We start from the raw sequence: 21,696 nt of genomic DNA on the forward strand, positions 1-21,696 counted from the left end.
GACATGAACTGCGCACAAGCCGAGCTCATAAGCCGAGGCCCCCTGCGCAATGTGAGGCCCCATGCAGCCTGCATGATCGGCCTGTAGGGAGGGACGGCCCTGAACACACAAGTTGATTAGGAGAATTATGCATTACTACGGAGCCCCTAAAGGGACATGGGGGAAAAAATAGAGAGAGAAAAAATGAAGAAATGTCCTTAAAATTAAGTCTGAGTTCGAAATATATCTAAAATGATGTATGCACTGTCATTTCCCCACGTAAACATAACAGTCTGCAATTAAATAATTGTCTCCTATGTGCTCCACTTCCTGGCGCACCGCACTTTCTAAAAAAAAAACGGGTTAGGAGATACTTTTTTTTCTCTCTCTCTTTTTTTCTTTTTTTGTCCCTTTAGGGACTCCGTAAATTCACTCAATTTTGGTGAATATTGTTTATGTTAAAACTAGCTAAATAAAAGCCACACATTATTGGCCGTAAAGGTCCCATGTCATGCTTTTCTGGTTATTACCTGTCCCCTTGTGTGTTATGAAGGTTGTTATGCATGTAAACGGTCTAAAGTCACAAACCCTCAAAGTACACCCTGTAGCGAGTAAAACTCTGACACAGAAAAGACCTGTCTATGCTGCCCCAAAACGCCTCGTTGGAGATTTCTCTTTTTCCATTGTTTTCTTCCTCGGTACAGTGATGTGCCTATACCGAAATGGACCCATAGGTCCAAATAGACCAATCCCTGGAGCCGTTACATTACGTCCGTGGAGCCGTTACGTTACTCGCAGACGGCCACTGCTCATAGCGGGGGGGAGGAGGAGCTCCAACAAGCCGTTTAGGACAGAGAGTTAATACACATACTATATAGAGATGCTGTATGAGAAACCAATGTGAGTTTGGAAAACTGCACAATATAAATCTATTTTAATATACCTCAACAATGGAATTATGATCAGTAGAAATGGCCATTACATGGGACCTTTAAACTTGCCCTCTCACCATCATTTCCAATGACAGGTCTAAAGCATCTTGTAACTCTTTTATGACGTGCTGGGGAGTCAAACTACTGACCCCCAGTGGTAGACATTAATTTACTCCTTGAGCCAAAGCCATCCAGACACTTTTCCTCTTTTCCTCATTGAAACCATATTCTTATACGTAAGATGACAATGATCGTTTTTTTAAAGTATTTTACGTAACAAAATACTCATACAGGAACTGCACTGGGGGCCAAAGAAGCGGGGGATGGATTAAAAGAATTTTGTTTAAAACACAAATCTTTGGCATTTCATTTGACTTTTTGCTTATGATCTTGTAACACTTTCAAAAACCCTTATCTCGTCTGATATTGTAACACTGTCAGGCTGGGTCAATGCTTCGATTGGGGACTGCCTGGGAAAGGAATTATAATAGCAAAGATATTGTTAAAGACACAAGTAGGCCTACATTTGTTAAAACATTTCAGAAGTGGCACTTGTGAGAGGAAGAGAAATAATACAAAACACAATGAAATTGATAGATTGTATATCCGTCGTAGGAGTGTTGAGAGCCAAGAAAATATCGTAACAAAGATGTTGTTAAAACTTTGATTTAGTTGTGTTCACAGAATACAAGGCTACCAAGACGTTTGAGGCCAATGGCACTGGATCAAAGCTCACTCAATGTGTCCTAGAAGCTAAGCAGGGTCGGGCCGGTTCAGTACTTTGATGGGAAACTAGGGTCTTCTGCTATCAAATACTTAACGCAAAATGTCCCATGATATTCAAGTGTATTCAAGCCGTTGATGGATTTTGGTAGCAATACACTGTGAGTCTGTGGCTCAGTTAGTGCGTTGAACTACAGATCAGGGGAGTACTGGTTCCATCCCAAGTGCAGTCAGCTTGTCGTTGTGTCCCTGGGCAAGACACTTCACCCCAAATTGGTCCTGTGGGCACTGCCCAAAGTTGCTTTGGATAAAACCGTCTAATATGTGTAGTGTAATGTTGTGTAGTAAGGTAATTGAATATTTTACACAAGAAATATTCACCAATTATGCAAAAGGAAGCTTTTCCCAACTTGTTCGTATAGTACAACCAACAGAAGACCATTACCTTAGCACCTTGCCGTATAATGGTGAAGTTATTAAAAGTTTTGCTCAAGACAAAATTCACCAAAACGTTTCCAAATCATAATTCTTTACAATAAATGTTTTAGTGCATCCAGCAGGAGACAGGTGATGTGCGGCGTAATTTTGAAAGCACAACATGCATTAAAAAACTTATAATAACAATAAAGTTATTGAATGTTTTCACAAGAAGAAAATCACCAAAATTATTCAAAAGCTTGTTTCAGTATCACTACACTGTATAATAGTAAAGTTGTTAATATCGTGACACAAGGAAAAAACACTTAAATCATATAAAATCATATTCTTTCAAAATGTATAGTATACCCAGTAGGGTTTGGGGCTCCAACCACTAACCTTGCACTGGGCCACAACCAATCTTTTTATAGAATAAAATACAGATACTTACAGTTTATTTGATGCCAAGTATTGAACACAATGTAGTTGTCAAACAGTTATTTTTCCATGTCTCATCCTCATCTCAATCGCTGAGTATCACATCATATGTGAATGTAAATATAAGTCAGCAACATATCATTTTTTATGCCCCAGCGCTTCATCGCAAACACAAAGTTTAGGTATACAGTTACTTTTTTAAAACATAAATCCAGCAATATGAAGGTTAATACAGCCACATTCAAACACGTGCGTAAATATAAAGATTTATACAATACAGAATATATTTGCACTTTTTGTATCTCAAGTAAACACACACAAGCACATACACACTGTCAAAACTGTTGACAAACCAAACCAGACAAACAGTTACTATCACAGCACACACAGTATTATCCCATGAGTCACTGTCCACTGGGCCTCTGTGATGACTTTTCCTGCAGCACGTGGAGTAAAGTTCATCACTCCACCACCAGGGAGCAGTGTAGTCTTTCCAAAGTGCTCCACCATGCCAGCTGTGGATCTCCACTCTGCTCAAAGTTTGGTAAATAGAAAGAATAAGAGGTTTTAAAATGTCAAGTCTGAAGCTAGATGCTTTGGAGCTTCACTCAAACTTGCGCAGGTGGTTGTAGAGGGACTGGACATAGGTGAAGACGCACATGGGGTCCGGTTTACGACCCATGATCATCATGTCGTCCACCTCGATCAGACGGTCACAGCCGGCCTTCAACCTGGAGTCACAGACAGAGAGGATGGCAAAAGCAAAAAGCAAAAATAAAATAAAGGAAAACCAATAACTAATTTACATTCAATTTTAGAAAAATTAATAGATTAAATGTGGAAATAAATGTTATTTTTTTATTGTCTCTAATCATATTTCTACATTTCTAAATTATACTTCTTGATTATTTTATTTTTTATGGCACTTCTATGATGCCACAGACTCAATTTAAGCTTTCTTTTGTCTATTGATGCACAAAAGGTCATGAAATTGTTGAAATATCACAATTAGCTAAAACACAAGATGACATTGAAATCAGCGGTTTTAAAGTGAAAATGTAGCCACTTTACAGTGACAAAGAACAGACAATGGATAGTGTTTGTTCACCTATAAGAATTGATATGATTTGTTTTCTATTTTCTATAGTTTCAGCTCCTACATGATGTGACAGATTTGATGAATATACCAATATAAGAAAACAGCCAATATCATCCTGATGTATCAGTGGAAGCGCTTTTCTGCATCTAATATTGTGTCTTGGACAGTACTAATAAAAACGCTATCCCTTTACACCCTCACAAACATGTTTTGAGAACTTTAAGTATAAAATATATAGCGTAATAATTCATCTACATCTAGAGCCGTATAAGTCTTTAGGGGGCAAATGTAAAGCTGCCAATAAAGGATTGATTCTGTGAGCAAGTGAATATTGTTTTTCAGTCAAATCAGCTTAATTCTGCAGCAGTGTTTTCGGCCATAGAATAACACAGTCTTAATGTAAATGGAGTGGCATTCTTTAAGCCGTGATATACAGTGTGTGTACATGGCCATATAGTATCTGTTTGTGGAAACCATAAGCAATAGAGTCAGCACACCTTTCACCAAACACGTCAAAGCAAAAGCATCACCATATAAAATGTTCTGGCATAAAGAGGTCTATAAAACAAAAGCAACAAAGAAAACCCATTAAGAGGCACAAAAACCACAAAAAAGTTAAGTATTGAATTGTTGGTGCAGTCAAGCCAAATAAAAACTTCAAGGCTGTTTCAGTGAAATGTATAAACCACAACTGACCAACAAAAATGTTTTTTGCTGTTGTATAATGAAACCAATGAGTTCATGGTAGCTCAATTTCTACTGAGGCTTTAAAGGAATAATTTAACAATTTGGGTAATGCTTGGTTTCTTCTGGAGAGTTACATGAGAAGATTGATACCTCATGTGTGCTTGTTAAGTAAGGAGCAGCCCGGATGTGGCTAGCTTAGCTTAAAGAAAGGAAGCAGGGGGAAGCAGTTACCATGTAAAGAAATGTGTAAAAGAGTGATTACGCTACATAACCCTCAAGAATTGTTACAAATTGTGTTCTTTACAGAACTCATGATGTGTTGAAATGTGTATGTTTACACTTTAGGTTGAGATTAAGTAAGTTATTTCCTTCCTCTTTCTGATCTTTAAGCTAAGCTAGGCTAACTTTGTCCTAGCTATACTGCATGCTGTGTTTTTCGCAACATTTAATTGAAAACAAAAAAGGAAAACTTTTTAATAAGAAAATAAACTTCTATTTTGCCAATACTTTATTCTTGAATTTCAATATAATAATTTGTAGGTTAATATATTGCAAAACAATGTTTATTTCTGTTATAAAAAATATATATTTATAAGGTAAAATATTTTTATCAAACTCCAAATCTAACAGACTGAAAGTAAAACATCAATATCAGCGGTGTTAAAGGTCCCATGTCATGCTTTTCCGGTTATTACCCGTCCCCTTGTGTGTTATGTAGCTTTTTATGCATGCAAACGGTCTGCAGAGTCACAAACCCTCAAAGTACACCCTGTAGGGAGTAAAACTTTAACACAGAAAATACCTGTCTATGCTGCCCCAGAACGCCTCATTGGAGATTTTCTTTTTCCATTTTTTTCTTCCGGGAACCAAGTGACGTAACGACGATCCAAATGGACCAATTGGTCCAAATGGACCAATCGGCGAAGCCCCTCACACACACACACTCAGCCAGCCTTATTTTTCTCAGCTGCAGCTCCGCGGATTTCTCAGCCTGGACTCAGCCTGAGACAGCGGGACACGGCGAGGCCCGGCCAGGGCCCGGTCCGAGCGCACACACAGACCCACAGCCAGGCTGTGGGTGTGTGTGTGTGCTCCAGCTGGGTGTATGTTATGCCTAGTTAATGTTAAAAGCCTCTGAAACAGCTCTGTCTCACATATGATCAGATGTCACCATGTTTTAATGTTAGCTCTTAATGCTAACCTTAATCAGCATACTTGTACAATGAATATCTAATTAATTAAAATACCTAATTTTCATCATATCAGAGTGACTCCTAAAAGGTTATTCTGATATCACCATGACTCACTCGGCAGTTCCAAAGGCCAGTTCAAAGTTCTGTTTACGGTTGGCAGGCAACAAAGAGGTGTAGTCAAACTCAATGGGGAAGAACGAGTGGACCAAAGCACAGAAAGCCATCCCATCGCTCCAGCTGGACGAGAAGTTCTGGATTTCGATGTTCTACAGAGGAACAGAGAAAAGGCAGATTTGGTGATGTTGTGGCAGTGGGGGACTTTTGTGTGCGTAGAGAAAAGTAGTGACAGAGATTGAAGGAGGTAAAAAATACATGACTTGTTAAGCCCCAAGGTCCCCGCCGGCGGGTATTTATTATTTATTTTTTTCACGGCACTGTGTCTCAGGGGATCTTAATATTTAAGAACCTATTAATGTGTTATACCAGATTAACGGGAATAATCTCAGCTAACTGACGATAGAAACCATTTTTACCAAAACAAAACACAAGTCTCATAAGAAGCATCTAAATGACCCCTGAGCGAAAAATGCTAACCTATTACTGCACCGATAATCACTCCTAGCTCCCTTATTACTTATCCTAGGTGCACATCCAACACATTGTTTATGATCGTAAAGACACAGAATCTAACGGTGCCCACCTCAACACTGAAAGCGACGTTATCAACAAAAATGTACATCAAAACAAGTAGCGCTAGGTAGCCCACAACGCTAACATGGCTTAAATTCGTCTTTGTCTGGTCTAAACTGGTCTTCAATGGCATTAAAACGATAAAAACGATTCTGTAGTTAATCCATAGGTTAATATCCAATGTGACTGCGTCCCCTTTGAAATTTTCTGATAATCCATTAGCAATAAAACAGCTTTTCCGTTGCTTGATATCAGAGCATCGATATTTCTCCCCTCTGCTGCAAGCTAGCATGCGCAGAGACGCCTCCTTTTTTTTTTTTTACATGACAGTGTGCGGGACGATTTCCCTTGGATTCTATTGGTTCTAACGGTCAGAAAGAGATGTCACATGTCAAAATCGAACAAGGGGGGCAAGAGATATGGAAAATCCACCCAAATGGGCCCAGAAGAGTTTTTTCTTTGCTAAATCTATCTAAAAAGGTCAAATATCACTTGTTTTGCATCAATCTTGATACAGGGTACTTATTATATTTTGTACTTTGGATTCCTAAAGCTTTTAGTCTACTAACCCATCATCCAAGGTTAGTTTCTTTTCACTATAAGTACAAAATATGTTTTGGACGGACACTATAATTTACAGTTTTTTACCATGTTCAATCTGAATTTTCTTTAAAATAAAAAACATCTACAGGACTGTCTCATAAAATTAGAATATTGTGATAAAGTTCTTTATTTTCTGTAATGCAATTAAAAAAACAAAAATGTCATACATTCTGGATTCATTACAAATCAACTGAAATATTGCAAGCCTTTTATTATTTTAATATTGCTGATTATGGCATACAGCTTAAGAAAACTCAAATATCCTATCTCTAAATATTAGAATATCATGAAAAAGTATACTAGTAGGGTGTTCAACGAATCACTTGAATCGTCTAATTAACTCGAAACACCTGCAAGGGTTTCCTGAGCCTTGAAAAACACTCAGCTTGGTTCAGTAAACTAAATCACAAGTATGGGGAAGACTGCTGATCTGACTGCTGTCCAGAGGACCGTCATTGACACCCTCCATCAGGAGGGTAAGACACAAAAAGAAATTTCTCAAAGAGCAAGCTGTTCACAGAGTGCAGTTTCAAAGCACATCCACAAAAAGTCTGACTTTTTGTGGATGTGCTTTGAAACTGCACTCTGTGAACAGCTTGCTCTTTGAGAAATTTCTTTTTGTGTCTTACCCTCCTGATGGAGGGTGTCAATGNCACACACACACACGCACACACACACACACACACACACAAGACTGCAGACAAAATGTTGCCAATTACAGTGGCAAAGTAGCCATCTCAATGATCCATTGTGTGGCTTCTTGTGCTTCATTGGGAATACATTGAGTATGGAAGGATTACAGAATCGACCCTCCTCTCTGACTCATTCCTCTACGTCTCCTACCCGCACCCTTGACTCAACTCCACAAATGTTTAACTACGGGCTGACAGTTTGTGCAGATATGACACATTCTTGTGATTGGTTGAGGCATTGGCAATCGGTTCTGATTAATTAATGTTCAGGCAGTAAGCTATACTTCTTATAGTAGAAACTGTAAACCTAAAACAAACTTAATGTGCACTTAAAAGGTTCTTTCAAAATGTTCATCATCTCACACAATCTTGTTCAGCGGCTCGGTTGTTATCAGATGATCTAAGGTGGTTACTTTGGTCATGTGATAACAGGTGGTCATATGCCGGTATAGAGAGTAAAACTCTAACCCAAACATTTATCTTTAGGTAAATTGGAACTGCACAGCTTTGACATGTCTGAGAAAATGGATAGATGTCAAAGCGATATTATTAGATCAACGTGGTTGCTCAACACTACTCAAACTACAAACTGAGTACAAACGGAAACCAGAACACCTCCAATATCAAAATATTGTCAACTTTATAATGGAAAGTCTCTGATACAAACTAAGTCGTGGAGTATGAAAGATTTGGGGATTTGCCAACACTGAGTTGCATTTTGAGAAATGTAGGATTCTTGTGTATTTACGAGCTTAACAGAGACTAAGAGTAATTTGTCAATCTCTTTTGCTTGACTTTGAACATTCTTAATTGTCTCTTGTGAATCTTAAGAAAATGTCATACTTAAGTGCATGTTTAAGATTGCTTGTGAGAAAAAAATACTATTATTTGAAATTTCACACAATTACGATGACATTTCTTTATCTATCCGTTTCATGTACTGTCACAAAAACACTTAATTTTCCTTCTTTCCTAAAAATACTTTGCCAAACCACACCTGTAGAACTCAAGGCTCCAATGGTGCAGCAGAGCTTTAGATAGTACATTCCTCTTTCAACGCATGTGTGTGTACTGTACATACTGTATGCAAATGATCAGATTAGCTCTGACAGGACAGAGGTTTATCTAATGTTCGTTATCAATTCACTGACACTATGTGTGCCTGATTTATAGCTCAGTCCAGCACTTGCATCACATGTTACGTAAGAGGGGATTTCTTTAAAAAAAAAGTCAGGCTTTATGGATGTCATATACGTACATTTCCTCATCATTTTGTGATTTAACTCGAGTAAATTGATCCTTTTGAGGTTTTCCTGCGGTCATACCTTTGGGACAAACTGAGGAGGCATTTTTAGTTGGTGGTGGCTGAAACACAAAATTACTTAAAACAGTTTCTTGCCAAAAGTAACATGATTTATGGGTAGTGTGGTTTACATTTCACAAATATCTGTACTCACAAAACCACTGCTGCGAGACAGAAGCTACCCACTCACTCTAACCTCGTCTTTGAAACAATTGTTGCCAAAAGTGGAAAGTTATTTGCCAGAAATTCTATATTGACGTTCAAACTCAGAATATCATCTCAAGATGCCATTTCACCAAATTCCTTAATGTTATCTTCACTATCTACAATCTTCACCAGGATGCAAAAGAAAAAACACAAGCAGCCCAAGCACGTGATTTATCTGTAGCCACCTTAGCTTAACAGATGGTTTTGTTTTTGAGGAGGTGCACAGCTCCCGTCAGGGCTAGGAAACGTAGGTTAACCCCCTAAACACAAGAGCCAACTGTACACTGCTAAATTTAGGCTAGTAATGAGCAATTCGCAACTTCAGAAATCTTGCTCGGAACCACACCCATCTTCATAATCAGCCTTTATTTGATCTCACCTACACATTTGTAAAGGTTGTTGGATGCATCTTGCATCGTTGTGTCTATGTTTGTAGACAGAAATACAACCACCTGGAAAAGTACCACTAGCTTGCTAGCTAACATTGGCTAAACCTACAAGCTAGCTGCACCCCCATGAAAAATATCTTACAATTAATAAGCCAATAACACTCACCTGCCAATCTTCTTTCCTTTTACAGAATGAAACATCTTTAGAAATGTGAGTATTATCATTAGATTGCAATCCTAACTTGGGCCTTGAAGTATTGAAAATTCTAATACTGTGGCTTTCCCCCGTACTTGTGAATCTGTACATCTGTCCATCTGTAGCTTTCATCTATCCTAGAACTAGACAATTTCATTAGTTTCAGAGGTTTATTATGATAGATTAATGAAATTGATAAACTGTGTGGGCGATAACTGCTCTATATCTAGACAGAGATATTGTGGTTGAGATCCACAACATTACTGCAAGGTTGAGATTGGATCGAGTGCTCTTGCTTGAAAATGGTTATCGACATAATCAGTCATTACCTCATAAACTTTGATATAATCACACTCCTTTTGCATCCAGTGGAGTTTCCTACAGCTGGCCATTAGCAATCAGTTACATTTGAGACGCTTCTGCATTACTTTCACTTTTGAGACCCAGGGTTGGCAGCCTGGTCTAGATCCAGCAAGTCACTTTTACTGATGATTAAATAAGTGAAAGTGTGATTCTGTGTGTAAGCTCAGAAGTATGAAGGTTTGTAGAGGGCGTGGTTTAGTTTGGTTTATCCCCATGACGAAGACATTTGACATGTACACACTGTCTGGAGACTCCCCCGGCTTAGCCAGCTGACTGTATCAGGCACAGTGACGTACAACTGCTAAAATCTGTGTACACAGATACTGGAAGTACTTATCCATCTATCCGTCCATCCAAGAACTCCTCCCTGGCTCTGTGGCCCCTTCCTCACCCTTTTACCCCTCCCCCAATCTCCCTCACAGACCTCAGCTGCATTTTAAGGCTGGATTCCTGGCACCAACCCCCCTATGTGGCTATTAATATAACAACACAGAAAACAGAGCGTCAAACAATCATAAACATTTATATTGTTTACTAAAACACAGGCTGACTTAAGAATCATACCTTTAATTTAAAACCCGTAGTATTTCTATCAGCTCTACACTTTCCATATGACAGCCTGTTATTAATTTGGATTAATTATTTGACAATGCAACTACAAATTAGTAAAACCATTTTGAATTCTGGTTTGGCAATACTTATTCTGATAAAGACATATGTTAAGTTAGAAGTTTAAATAGATTTGGAATGATGTAGAAAGAAATTGAAAACATGGCACAAATGCAGTGGTGTGTGTGTGTGTGTGTGTGTGTGTGTGTGTGTGTGTGTGTGTGTGTGTGTGTGTGTGTGTGTGTGTGTGTGTGTGTGTGTGTGTGTGTGTGTGCATGTTGGGGGTTTAACAGAGGTATGCGGCCACTCCCTGGCTACCCCTGGCTCTCTTAATGACTTCCAGACAATAGGCCGTGTTACCGTCATCATCTCTGTGGAAACAGGTTAATAACTGACTGGCCGGTGGGACAGTTGGCCCCTGCTGCCCTCTGGAACCAGTAAGCCTTCCTGGAAGTCAACTTGAGGAGGGGGATTTTAAGGTTAGCTCTGGCTTCGTCAGCTCAATCCACCATGTGAATACTTCACAAAGTCATTTAACTGCAAATCCAGTGTTTTGGATTAATGCCCAGAAGGCACTTTGAGGAGAATTGGTTTTAGAGGTTGGGTGACACCAGCGCGGGATAATATGGGAGAGCATGGGTGTCTGCTTTTGTCAGACATAATCATAACCAACACAGGAAGGTGACCCAGATAAAACTGCTACTTTGGGCATGTCTGGGGTCAGGAGGAGTAAGAATATGAGCTATCTGTCTGTCAAACCTCCGAAGAGGAAATTCAAACTGTAAAGTTTCCAGGTCGCTTCCTCTTCTTTTTCTCTGAGGAACTGTGAATCTAAATTTCTCAGGGTGGTAATATCTGGTTCTACTGCTTCTCCATCTTTTATAGATGTGTTTATGTGCTCTGTTACTAGCCTCAGGTCCAAGTATAAACACGATTCAGGCCATGATGTCTGCAGACTGAGTAGTTTATATGATGAATGACGTTATGGGACGTCTGTTGTCTGGTGTCTGATAACTTTGAAGTGCTTAATCAGTCATGAATCATCAGTTCATAATGTTTGTGTCACTCACAATCTTAGTTTGCTGATACTTTAAACACATAATACTGTACAGCTGAGGCGGATGGGAATGTCATTAGTTATGCAGGTAAATGGTCATCAACCAAAGTCCTGTACTTGCAAAAAATGCATTCATCTTCAATGGTTCATGAATGTGCAAACCACATTTCATGGCCTATGTCTTATGTGCCTTAAACCTGCATTCTTTCTTAAAGCCAGCAAGGGGCAACTCCATTGTTTACAAAGGAAAAAGTATGATTATATAAAGGTCTATGAGAAAGTTACCCTGCTTCTAACTTGATTTATTACCTTAGTGAACATATTCTTAATGAGTTTATTGATCAATTCTAGGTATTGAAGTCTTCTTCAATATAGAATGATGTTATGCTCAAAGCAAAGCTACCTTGTGATTGACAGGGCGGTAACTTTCTGGATTAGGTCTTGTCCATGTTTCTGTCTAAGAACCTTAACCCTTTCATAGTGTGTTTTAACTTCAGGACTCCTGGTTGCAAAAAACATTGAAAATCAGTGATTTCATAAACTTCTTACATACAGTCGTTCTGGACCCAATAGTCCACCGGCAGCCATTGGCATTGATAGCTGAAAAAGAAAATCAATCAATCGCATCATATCCATTGTATTTGAGCTGGATAAGTCTGGAACCAGATTGGAAGTAACCCAAATAGATGTGAGGGAAGAGGTGATACAGACTGTCTGTGTTCCCGGACCTCTCCCCCACCAGAGGTCAGAGTGTCAGACTCCCCCCTCCTCTGCCTCCCCCTCTCCCTGCCTCACTGTCAGGGACAGTAGGAGAGGAGGACTGTGGAAGACAAGGAGAGTCACTTTCTATTGTTAACATATTTTGGAGCAACGAGGGAGTAATAGAATGAAAAATTATATATTCCCCTACAGCTAGCAGGACCTTTCTCTAGATACTTGGCCTGAAAGAGACTGAAACCATATGTTATTTTCCATGGTTCTTACAAATCTTCAAACAGTCAACAGACTGATTGGACAATGGGCCAGTTGAGCAAGTTTTACAGTATACTGTATCTATATACAGTTCATAGTGTTATTTGTAGAGTATTCTGAATCCAAACTCGTCAAATAGTGCAGCCCTTTGCCCCTTAAGTGTCAGTTTTGGACATGCAGGTCCATTGTAATGGAGGAGGTCTGGTGACCAAAGGTAGACCAAAGCGACTCATCTATAAAAGTAGTAGGTTGTGTTGGACATAAGCAAACATAGGACTTTCCCCTAGGAGATTGCATGTCTCATGTAAAACCAACTAATTGTTTGTGAAACTGAATTTTTAAACTTATGTACGTAACGTAGGATACTTAACATACATCACTTACATAAGGCATTTAAGTAATGTTTGTGAGGTTTATCAGCGAGTCTCATAAAATAAAGAATATGGATGAAATATTCATTATTATTTATTATTTAATTTAGGATGGCAGTAGTTCAGTCTGTAGGGACTTGGCCCGTAAGGACCAAAATACGTAATGTGGACTTGTAGCTAGAGAGGTACCAGTTCACCTCCTAGGCACTGCCGAGGTACCCTTAAGCAAGGCTGAGTTCATGTGCATATCAGCTCTATGTTTAATCTAAATAAAACCAGAGTGAAACCCTGAATTTCCCCTCTGGGATAAATAAAAGTCTGTTGTTCTTTCTTTCTTTCTTGAATGTTGGTTGGTTATCCTGGTGTATCCAGGACTACATTATGGTTTCATGTTGATTGCAACAATGCCATTGTGGCCATAGAGAACACTATAGAGCAGTTGCTGTTGCTCTTGATCAAAAGAGACAAATGCACTTCCCATCCATTGTCTTTGCCACCAGTAAAGTAAGAACTGTCTCTATCTCTTACATTAAAAGAGAATGCAACATATTGTTACATACCTCAAAATCATAAATACATTCTTGGTTTTAAGATGCACTTAAAATTGTGTCTTGTCTCCACCTGAGACTGTATCCTGCATTTAGCAGTACTGTGTTTATGAAGAGAACTTTTCTCTGTACAGTAGCTCTCACCTGCAATTATGTTTTTATATCCTCTCAGTTCAAAGGCTGCGCACATTTCCACACTAAACTCAAAGTGGTAATCCCTGCGATTTTTAGAGCAAAATAAATTGCAGGCTGCGTGGATGTATTTGAAGAACAGGTGGTTTGACTGTGTCTTTCTTCCTCCGAGAGGATTGTAGACTGGCAAAAGGAAATTACAGAGCAGTAACCTCTGTCACTAGCTGTTTCCTCTGGTAGCTGAGGACAATCCAGCGGATTTTTTTAAAGAAGCATTGCGTATACCAGAAAATGCATCTGCCCTTATACTGCTGATGTTGCTGCTCTACAAACCCAACACCACTTTCTGAGTGCACTGTGTTTCCCAGAAGCCAGTGTATCTTTGTCAAACTGTCACCCTCCAGCGGCCGAGTCGTCTTGTCCACACCTCACCCCCACCCCGACAGGGTCTTTATGAAAGTGTCAGTGATGAAGGTGCCTCTGACAGCTAAACATTGTCCTCTGACTGAACGCCCAGCACTCCTGTTTGAATAGACGGGTTTCCCAGGGCACTTTGACTCAAAGCAAACAGCCGATATTGTAGCATCTGCAAATATTCTGTTATAGACCTACATTTATTCACATTACATGCCCTAACTTCCACTGAGTTAACATTGGAAGATGAATGGGAATTGTCTTAAGTTACCTCTTACTAATTTTTGGTTTTTCAGTTTGGTTTGTTTCAGGATAACGGAAAAGCTTCTGGAGGTGGCATGATCAATTTAGTTTTCCTTTCTTAACATGTCATCCTTATCCTCTTCTTCCTTCTCTGCTCTCATGCTTTCACTCATTTCGTCCACAATAATTTTATAGTTCCCCACTCATGGTACAATGATGCACTCCAAGGAAGTATGGGAAGTATTCAGTGGAGGTAGTCAGTGCGATTGCTATCCTCCAAAACAATTCTTAGTAAAAAGAATAATGAACTACAGTCATGAAAGTCACTCTGCTTGAATAAACCAGTCAGAGGCGAGTAATCTTTGCTCCTAACTTACTGTATAGTGTTGGCATGCTAACGGTTGCTAATTAGCACTAAACAGAGTACACAGAACAACTGAGGTGGAGGAAAATGTCATAATTTACAGAGCTGACAACACATTTCACTTTGTTCTCAGGAACTGTCACTAAATAAGCTGAAATATGTGATAGTTTATCTATAAGTTATATCTAAGCTATACTATGGCTACATAGACTTTGTGTGTCTTGGAAAATGTTGAACTCTGTCACATTTGTCCCGTTGTGTAGCATTTGTTTAAACAGAAGCAGATAGAAGTTAATATGCCCAGTGGGAAGCTTCAGTATATTTACACTGGTGTTCATTGCTGGCGATGGTCTTATATATCCACACTTCTCAATGTATAAATATTTGCCGTGTAGCAGCTGCTAGCCACAATATTGACCTTTGGGTAGAACATTGCACTTGAGAGTTTCCTGGCTACGATAAAAGGTCAGAGGTTGCTGATGGTCCTTTTTAGCTGGTATTGTGCTTTGATTAAGACAATGGAGAAATGTGCATTTTTATTTCTTCATTCAATCTTATGATAACATGGTCTCCAAATAAAATATTTAGCACATAAACAAACATAAAGAAAATGTATGAAATTATAAAGTATGGAGGAATAAATGCAATGTTTGCCAGGAAGTAGGGGGAAAACCATACAGGACTGTTTCCATTCAATAGGAGAACCTGTTTGCTATTCTTAATTAATAACAGGTCATAATACTTAAAGTATAAATCACCTTTTTCACTGAGTCAGAGATGAAAACACATCTTGCACATAAGTCAGTAACACAGAGAGTAAATATTTAGATCAGACTTAGAGAATGGATCATTGGATAAGATGAATCTCACTTGCCTTTCAGGGTTTCCGTATAGTGCGGAGTAAATCCAACCAATAGCTGTTGATGTTTGTATGCATACTCATGACGCTGTGGTGCCAAAGTGTTTGTGTACTTGTGTTTTTGTAAGCCACATATGTGCAGCAATGTCCTGGGTGCAGCATGTCCTCAGGTCCCTAGGCAGTACTGTGCCACGTTAAGTGTCGAGCACCAGTGTGTTCTGCCAGTAAGACCTCCAGATACCAGAGAGTTTACAGGACCCTCAGCAGCTCCGCTATCACGTTTCCCACTCCGACATCTGACGATCTGAGTACTTAAGCTGGGAAAGCTCCCCTCCCCAAAGCCAGACATTGTGCAATTTGTCTCCCTCCTCCTGCTGGATGGCAGCTGTTTCCACCTCACTCCCCCAGACCCTCTGCCTCATTTCCCATCATGCAATATAGAACTTCTCCCCTCTGCCTTGCTCACCTTCTCATACATAATGTCCTCACTTTTTCCCTTATTCCCCTCTAGGTGTGTCACCCCTCGCTCTTTATAAAGTGACGACCCCCCCACACACACACTCTTCTTGCCTTGCTTTATCACACACTCCCCACATGCATTCCTGTATGGTGAGCTCAGTGAAAAACACAGACACGTTTACACACTTTCCTGAAATGTGCACAGCATGCAGCTAGAGCAGTATATTATTATTTTTCTGCCTGCATGTATATGTGATACAGTCCTGGTGTTAGGTTTCAGACTTGCTCGAGAAGTTATCTTCTGGCTGGTAATAAAACCCCAAATTGTTTTCTTCACTTCCTAACAGATTTATTTACGCAAATTCCAAAACGTTTTCCTAGTACCCTTATCCGTAGTGGTATCCAGCCAAGCAGAAAAAAGTTTTGGTTCTCTTTGTACAGGTTTGAGATATCCTTCTACCTTTTGAGCCTATTTGAATGATGCCTTTAAGCATCTTTAAGCTTCTTTTCTTTGGTTTTAGGGCCTGCAGCATCACTGATTTGATTAATCTCCCTTAAAAGTGTTGATCTAGAAACAGGGAAAAAGCTCTGATAAACCCACTTTCTTCAAAAGGCCAAAACTAAAAACTTTATTTCATCAAGCGTACACAAAACCTACTGTTGCTAACGTTGCTCTGTTTTTAGATGTAGATGTTTCTGACAGCAGGGAGATGCTGACCAGATGCTGCTACTCTGCCTCCAAACATGCTGACGTTATGCAAACACAGAGCTGCATGCAGGGTGAAATAATGTGTTTGGGTCAAACACAGCACTCAAATCAGCCTCGGCTATTTGCTTCCACAGTGACAGCCAAGTTTGGGTCACAAGCAGCTGTTAAGAGTTATTAGTCGCCAAAAGGGTAAGAAAAAGGGTGAATTACGTCTCTTGAAAGCCTCTTTCATTTTTATGTGAGTCCAACACAGATACAATGTGACATGTGGTTTGATATTGACATGGAGAAAATGTGCATATCTATCAGCGTTGCACTATTGACCCGAGAAGTGTTGTTCCGTGCCAAAGGGGGCGACTATAAACACATTGAGCTATATCTATCGTTCTGACAGGGCCACATGGAAAGTGACAGCTTGACCCACAACCGATGTGGGTCAGCAGCCCCCTGTGGTTGAGAGTGTGAGATAGAAGTATCTGCTCAGGAAAGTGATTAGCTGTTTCCATGAAGCTGATTGTGTTTGGAGAAGGGGGGGGGGACATCGCTGCAGGAATACTGATACAGGAAACAGACAGTCATAGAGACAATGAAATGCAGACTTGAGATGCTGATGATTCTTGACATTAAAACTTGATATCAACAATCACTTTAGCGGTGAGCTGCCAGATCACCGGATATATTTGAGCATCGCTGAGTATGTCAGTCAAAGCGGTGCAAAAGACTTCCCAAGTTTTATCTCATACCTTTCATGTCTTCAACCAACTTATTTATCTGGCAGACTTTGAAGTACGGAGGTTGTGTCATGGCTCTGCAATTTGTTTGTTGGATTTGTTTTGTCTGAAGTCCAAAAGCCCATATGTCGTCCAAAAAGTCCAGAACCTGAAAAGAGTGAAATGATCCAACAACGACTCAATGAGCATCGGACATCTGGAATTATTTCTTTGTTCAAACCAGAGCAACATGATGCCCTGACTCTGAGATCAAAACACAACGTTTTTGTTTATGACAGAATATCCACAGCATTACAGGGGCAATTATAAAAAATAAGGTTTGGCAATCATTCAACTCAGTGCAACCACAGTGATCATTCCACCTGGTTTTAATTAAAAAGCTTTCTTTCACGACAAATGTTTTTAACTTACTGCAGTTAAAACCCTCCACAAACAACCCTCTTACTAGTAAAGGTCAAACATGAGTAAATTTGCCTTTTTGAAACCATGAAGGGTGCTAGTGTTGTTTTTCACTCTGATTCTATGTGTTTCAGAGTATTGAGCGAGAGGAGCCCATAGAGGTGGACCCCACCCCAACACATGCTGGACTGGAGAATGGACACGCTGCTACCACAGGTAACTACGTCACCCGCTGATTTTACACATGAAAGTCAAGCTTTGTAAAGTCTGGAAAAACAACCCTGATGATGTCATAAGGGATTATGGTTAGGTGAGGTGTTTGACGCTTGACTCATACCGTTCTGAACTCAGAGTGTTTGTGTCCCCTGTCTTAATGGAAGTTAAATTCCAAATAACTTACTAACTTTATATTTGTTAGTAGAGTTAATAGGGATGATTAAGGCTTATTTCTTTCTTATAATTGCATGACGTTGGATAAGTCACCCCAAAAAGGATTCAAAGATGCATTATTATAAAATTAAAACACGTGGTGGCACAACGCAAAAGAGCAGTGTGAAATACTCACATGATTTCATCTATTGATGTGTTGTCACGCAAACGAGTTTCCCTTTTTTTCTGTGTCTCAAAGAACGGTTTTTAAAACAATGTATTCAATTAGAAGTACCTTTCATGCCAACCAGATCTCACGGCAGTTGTAGACCATTTATAGTAAGCAACAAATGTATCACAAAACATAACAGTAAAGTTTCCTGTAGTGCATTTTTTACATTTGAATCATAAGGAATTTTTACGGCAAGAACTAAAACAATTGGGATTTTTGTGAGGGAAATTCTGGTGATAATTATCTGTTGGTTGGTTATTCGGAATGGTAGACATAAAAGAGTGGTGGAGTAATCAGTCTTAAAACCAGGAAATTAGTTAGCATTTAACCACTTCCGGTTCTCTTGTCTTGAAGTCATCGTTTTTTAGTGTGTTTGCAGTAAAATCCTGAAATAAGGTCTGCTCTTAAGCTTAAGAAATGTTCCCGTTTTGTTCTACGATATAAAAAACCTCCGTAATACCCCACTCAGGAATCTCCGAAGCTTCTATGAGACATATAAACTGCGGTTGCAAATAAGTGACTAAATAGACTTGTTTTATCCTACCAGAACCGTTAGAGTTGCTACACGGAAAAGTCTCTCCCCCGAATAACTTCCCACACGAGCACACGGCCCCTGTCGCCATGAGGATGCCCCACCTCCCCATCACCGCTACAACCAAGACGGCAGAAATGAAGGGCCCAGACTCTCCCAGCAGCCCTTCTGATTCTCTTTCCTCTCCAGTCTCTGATGACTCACCTACTGGCCAATCAGCTGCTAGCACTAACCGGATCCAACCAATAGAGGAGTTTCCAATTCAACCAGGTGGGTTATGGTATCAGTTCTAACTCTAACTACTCAATGAACAGATGAAAGATTTTACCATCTATACTGATAAGCCATCATAATTTCGCCTTTTCTTCGTGGCTGTTAGTATCTTCTACGTGGACCCCCACACCTATCAGAGCACTGGGATCTCCCCGCCTTCAAGGTGAGACAAGCTTTAATAAGACACACGTGCTACCCTCTTTGACACGATATCATGGATATCATTTACTGACTTGTTGTCTTTTGCAGAGAAAGCAAATTCCGTCCCAGCAAAGTCTGTCACCTACTCAGGACTTGTGCAGCATGACAGGTGAGTGAAAGGTGACTCATGAAACTTTTAGGGTAGTTAAAATGTGTTTGTCTGACCCATCTGTGCTCCCGTCCTGCAGAGACGATGATGTAAGCAGTGACAGATCCTTTGGTCAGGTAGGAGAGAGGAGGCGGGAGCTTGTGAGGTCTCAGACTCTGCCACGTAACATTGGTGCCCAGGCCCGTCGATCTATCTTCGAAAGGCTCGACTCAGAAGCCAATAACAGGTACAAGCAAAGTGCATTTGTGTCATGTTGACAATTATGGTCAATTTCTTACCATTGAAACTCTCTCATGTATACTTTCTCTGTGTCTACTTTTGTACAGTCACCCCAAACCAGTAGACTCTAAACCTAAACTGAAGCGGTCTCAGAGTTTTGGGGTATCCAGCGCCAGCAGCATCAAGCAGATCCTTCTTGAGTGGTGCCGATCCAAGACCATAGGCTACCAGGTAAAGTTATAGACTGTAAGCAAGAAGTATATGCAGTCACTGTGATGTGACCCATTGATCTGACGATAAAAGTTTGGAAGTGTCAAATTTGGCATTTTGGCTCTCTTTATATCAGTTTATTGGAGCCAGAAGTTAATATATTTTGATGAGTGGGTGGAATAGAAAATGCTAAGCTATCAGCTAGCTTGCTTAAATGGCAAGATACATCCATAATGAATTCCTACTGCAAACACAGGGGCAGCAGGTGAACACTATCAGACAATCAGGCACAGAAGGGAAAACACAGGAAGTAAAAACAGGACGAGACACAGGGAGAAAATACATTTCAAAATAAAATTGTAAACTAAAGCACAAAAACTAAGATCATGACAAATAATTGTTTTGTAATAATGCAACTTATACATATAACAGATAAGATTTGACATAATATCAGTGATGCATTGCCTAAATACAATTATTAGGTTTTTTTTGGATAAATTAGAAGTTTGATATCAAACTCAGGTTGTTAAGTTTGTTTATACATTTATACTGGACATTTCAAATATATATTTACTACACTTCTGTTTACATTCAGTTTAGTAATTTGCGATTACTGCCCATTTTGAATAACTTTATTGAAGTTATTTAATCCATTATTGTATCTTACATAATTGTTTTTATTTTTATTGCATTATCTTTGTTTTTTAAATTTTCTATATATAATGAGCATTGTTGGTGGAAACCTGACACTTCAGGTTTTCCTGGCGAACAACTTTGTTTCTGTGCATGTGATAAAAAAACAAACTTGAACCTGCCTCAGGTCCTTAAGGTTAAGCTAGGCTAAATGCTCTCGGCTCCACATCCTTACTTACTGGACAGCCAATAAAGCAAATTAAAATGTTCCCTTAATGTTGAACTATTCCTTAAACAGGGAAACACAATTATACTAGACAAATACTAGAAAACATTCTGAAAGATTTAAAATAACCAAAACAACCAAAGTGTCTGTTTTTCATATAACTTTAACCTGTTAGCACACATTGCGGTAGTGCTAACGTGCTAATTATCTTCCTCTCAACCATAGAGGTGTAGGGAAGTGAGGCTCCTTCAAAACATTGGGGTGTGTGTGTGTGTTTTAGGGGATAAGGGTTAAAATAGTCTCAGTCATGGTTGAGAACGCCGACACATTGCTGCACTCTGGTACCCTTTCCTTCACAGCAGCCTGTGCCAGCCGCTCCATGTGGCTTAGGTTATAGTCAAGCCAGGCAAAGCCAAGACTCTTATTAACTGGGAGCACACACACACGAAAGAGAGAGGGGGTGATGACTTGACAAGTTACGATTTATTTCAAAGCAAACTCCAGACTAATAAAGGGCAGCCTTTGAAATGACATGATTTCAAAAGCATGTAACAGAACCAAAAGCAGGAGAGCAGATGAAGTGGAGGGGAGGAAGTCTGTTCTGTTCATTAGAACTATGGGCTAGACAATGAATGGGGAGATGTTTTAAAAAAAGTTAGAATGACAGTTACCTGTTAGGCCCCAAGCCTGTTTTTCATGTTTCAGGCTCGAAAAATGACATTCCCAGAACAAATGACCATATCTTCCCTTCTAAAAGGGTTAAATTAATAATCTTTTTTCTCAAAGTAATGATAAACCTGTGAGTTGGATGTAGAAAAGTCAGAATCAATATAAATGTTTTTTATTTAAAGAAAATTCAGATTGAACATGGTAAAAAACTAGTAAATTATAGTGTCCGTACCAAAAGATATTTT

At 39.5% G+C, this 21,696-nt stretch overlaps 2 protein-coding genes across 2 annotated transcripts in view; one reads left to right on the plus strand and one right to left on the minus strand.

The window, feature by feature from the left end:
• Nucleotides 1-926: 926 nt before the first annotated feature.
• Nucleotides 927-15,958, minus strand: LOC104961485 (smoothelin-like protein 2). The gene is made up of 3 exons (XM_010789782.1): nt 15,947-15,958; nt 5,583-5,734; nt 927-3,220 (listed from the first exon to the last, which is right to left on the minus strand). The coding sequence occupies exons 1-3, from the start codon at nt 15,956-15,958 to the stop codon at nt 3,094-3,096; spliced, it is 291 nt and encodes a 96-aa protein (XP_010788084.1). The 3' UTR covers nt 927-3,093.
• A 116-nt stretch (nt 15,959-16,074) lies between these two features.
• Nucleotides 16,075-21,696, plus strand: part of LOC104961486 (smoothelin-like protein 2) — a 7,583-nt gene continuing 1,961 nt past the window's right edge. The window contains exons 1-7 of the mRNA XM_010789783.1: nt 16,075-16,089; nt 17,913-17,994; nt 18,927-19,181; nt 19,291-19,347; nt 19,434-19,494; nt 19,574-19,720; nt 19,821-19,944. Of these exons, the coding sequence (XP_010788085.1) occupies nt 16,075-16,089; nt 17,913-17,994; nt 18,927-19,181; nt 19,291-19,347; nt 19,434-19,494; nt 19,574-19,720; nt 19,821-19,944 (741 nt within the window). The remainder of the gene's footprint in view (nt 16,090-17,912; nt 17,995-18,926; nt 19,182-19,290; nt 19,348-19,433; nt 19,495-19,573; nt 19,721-19,820; nt 19,945-21,696) is intronic.

This window comes from Notothenia coriiceps, unplaced genomic scaffold (genome assembly GCF_000735185.1).
Source record: "Notothenia coriiceps isolate Sejong01 unplaced genomic scaffold, NC01 NC01_scaffold00033386, whole genome shotgun sequence".
In the NCBI taxonomy this organism is placed as follows: domain Eukaryota; kingdom Metazoa; phylum Chordata; class Actinopteri; order Perciformes; family Nototheniidae; genus Notothenia; species Notothenia coriiceps.

What these genes read in the sequence shown, in the direction of transcription:
- LOC104961485 (XM_010789782.1), bottom strand. An exon ending in CTGGCCTTTGGAACTGCCGA is followed by an intron (nt 3,221 to 5,582) that starts GTGAGTCATGGT and finishes CTGTGACTCCAG; the next exon opens with GTTGAAGGCCGGCTGTGACC.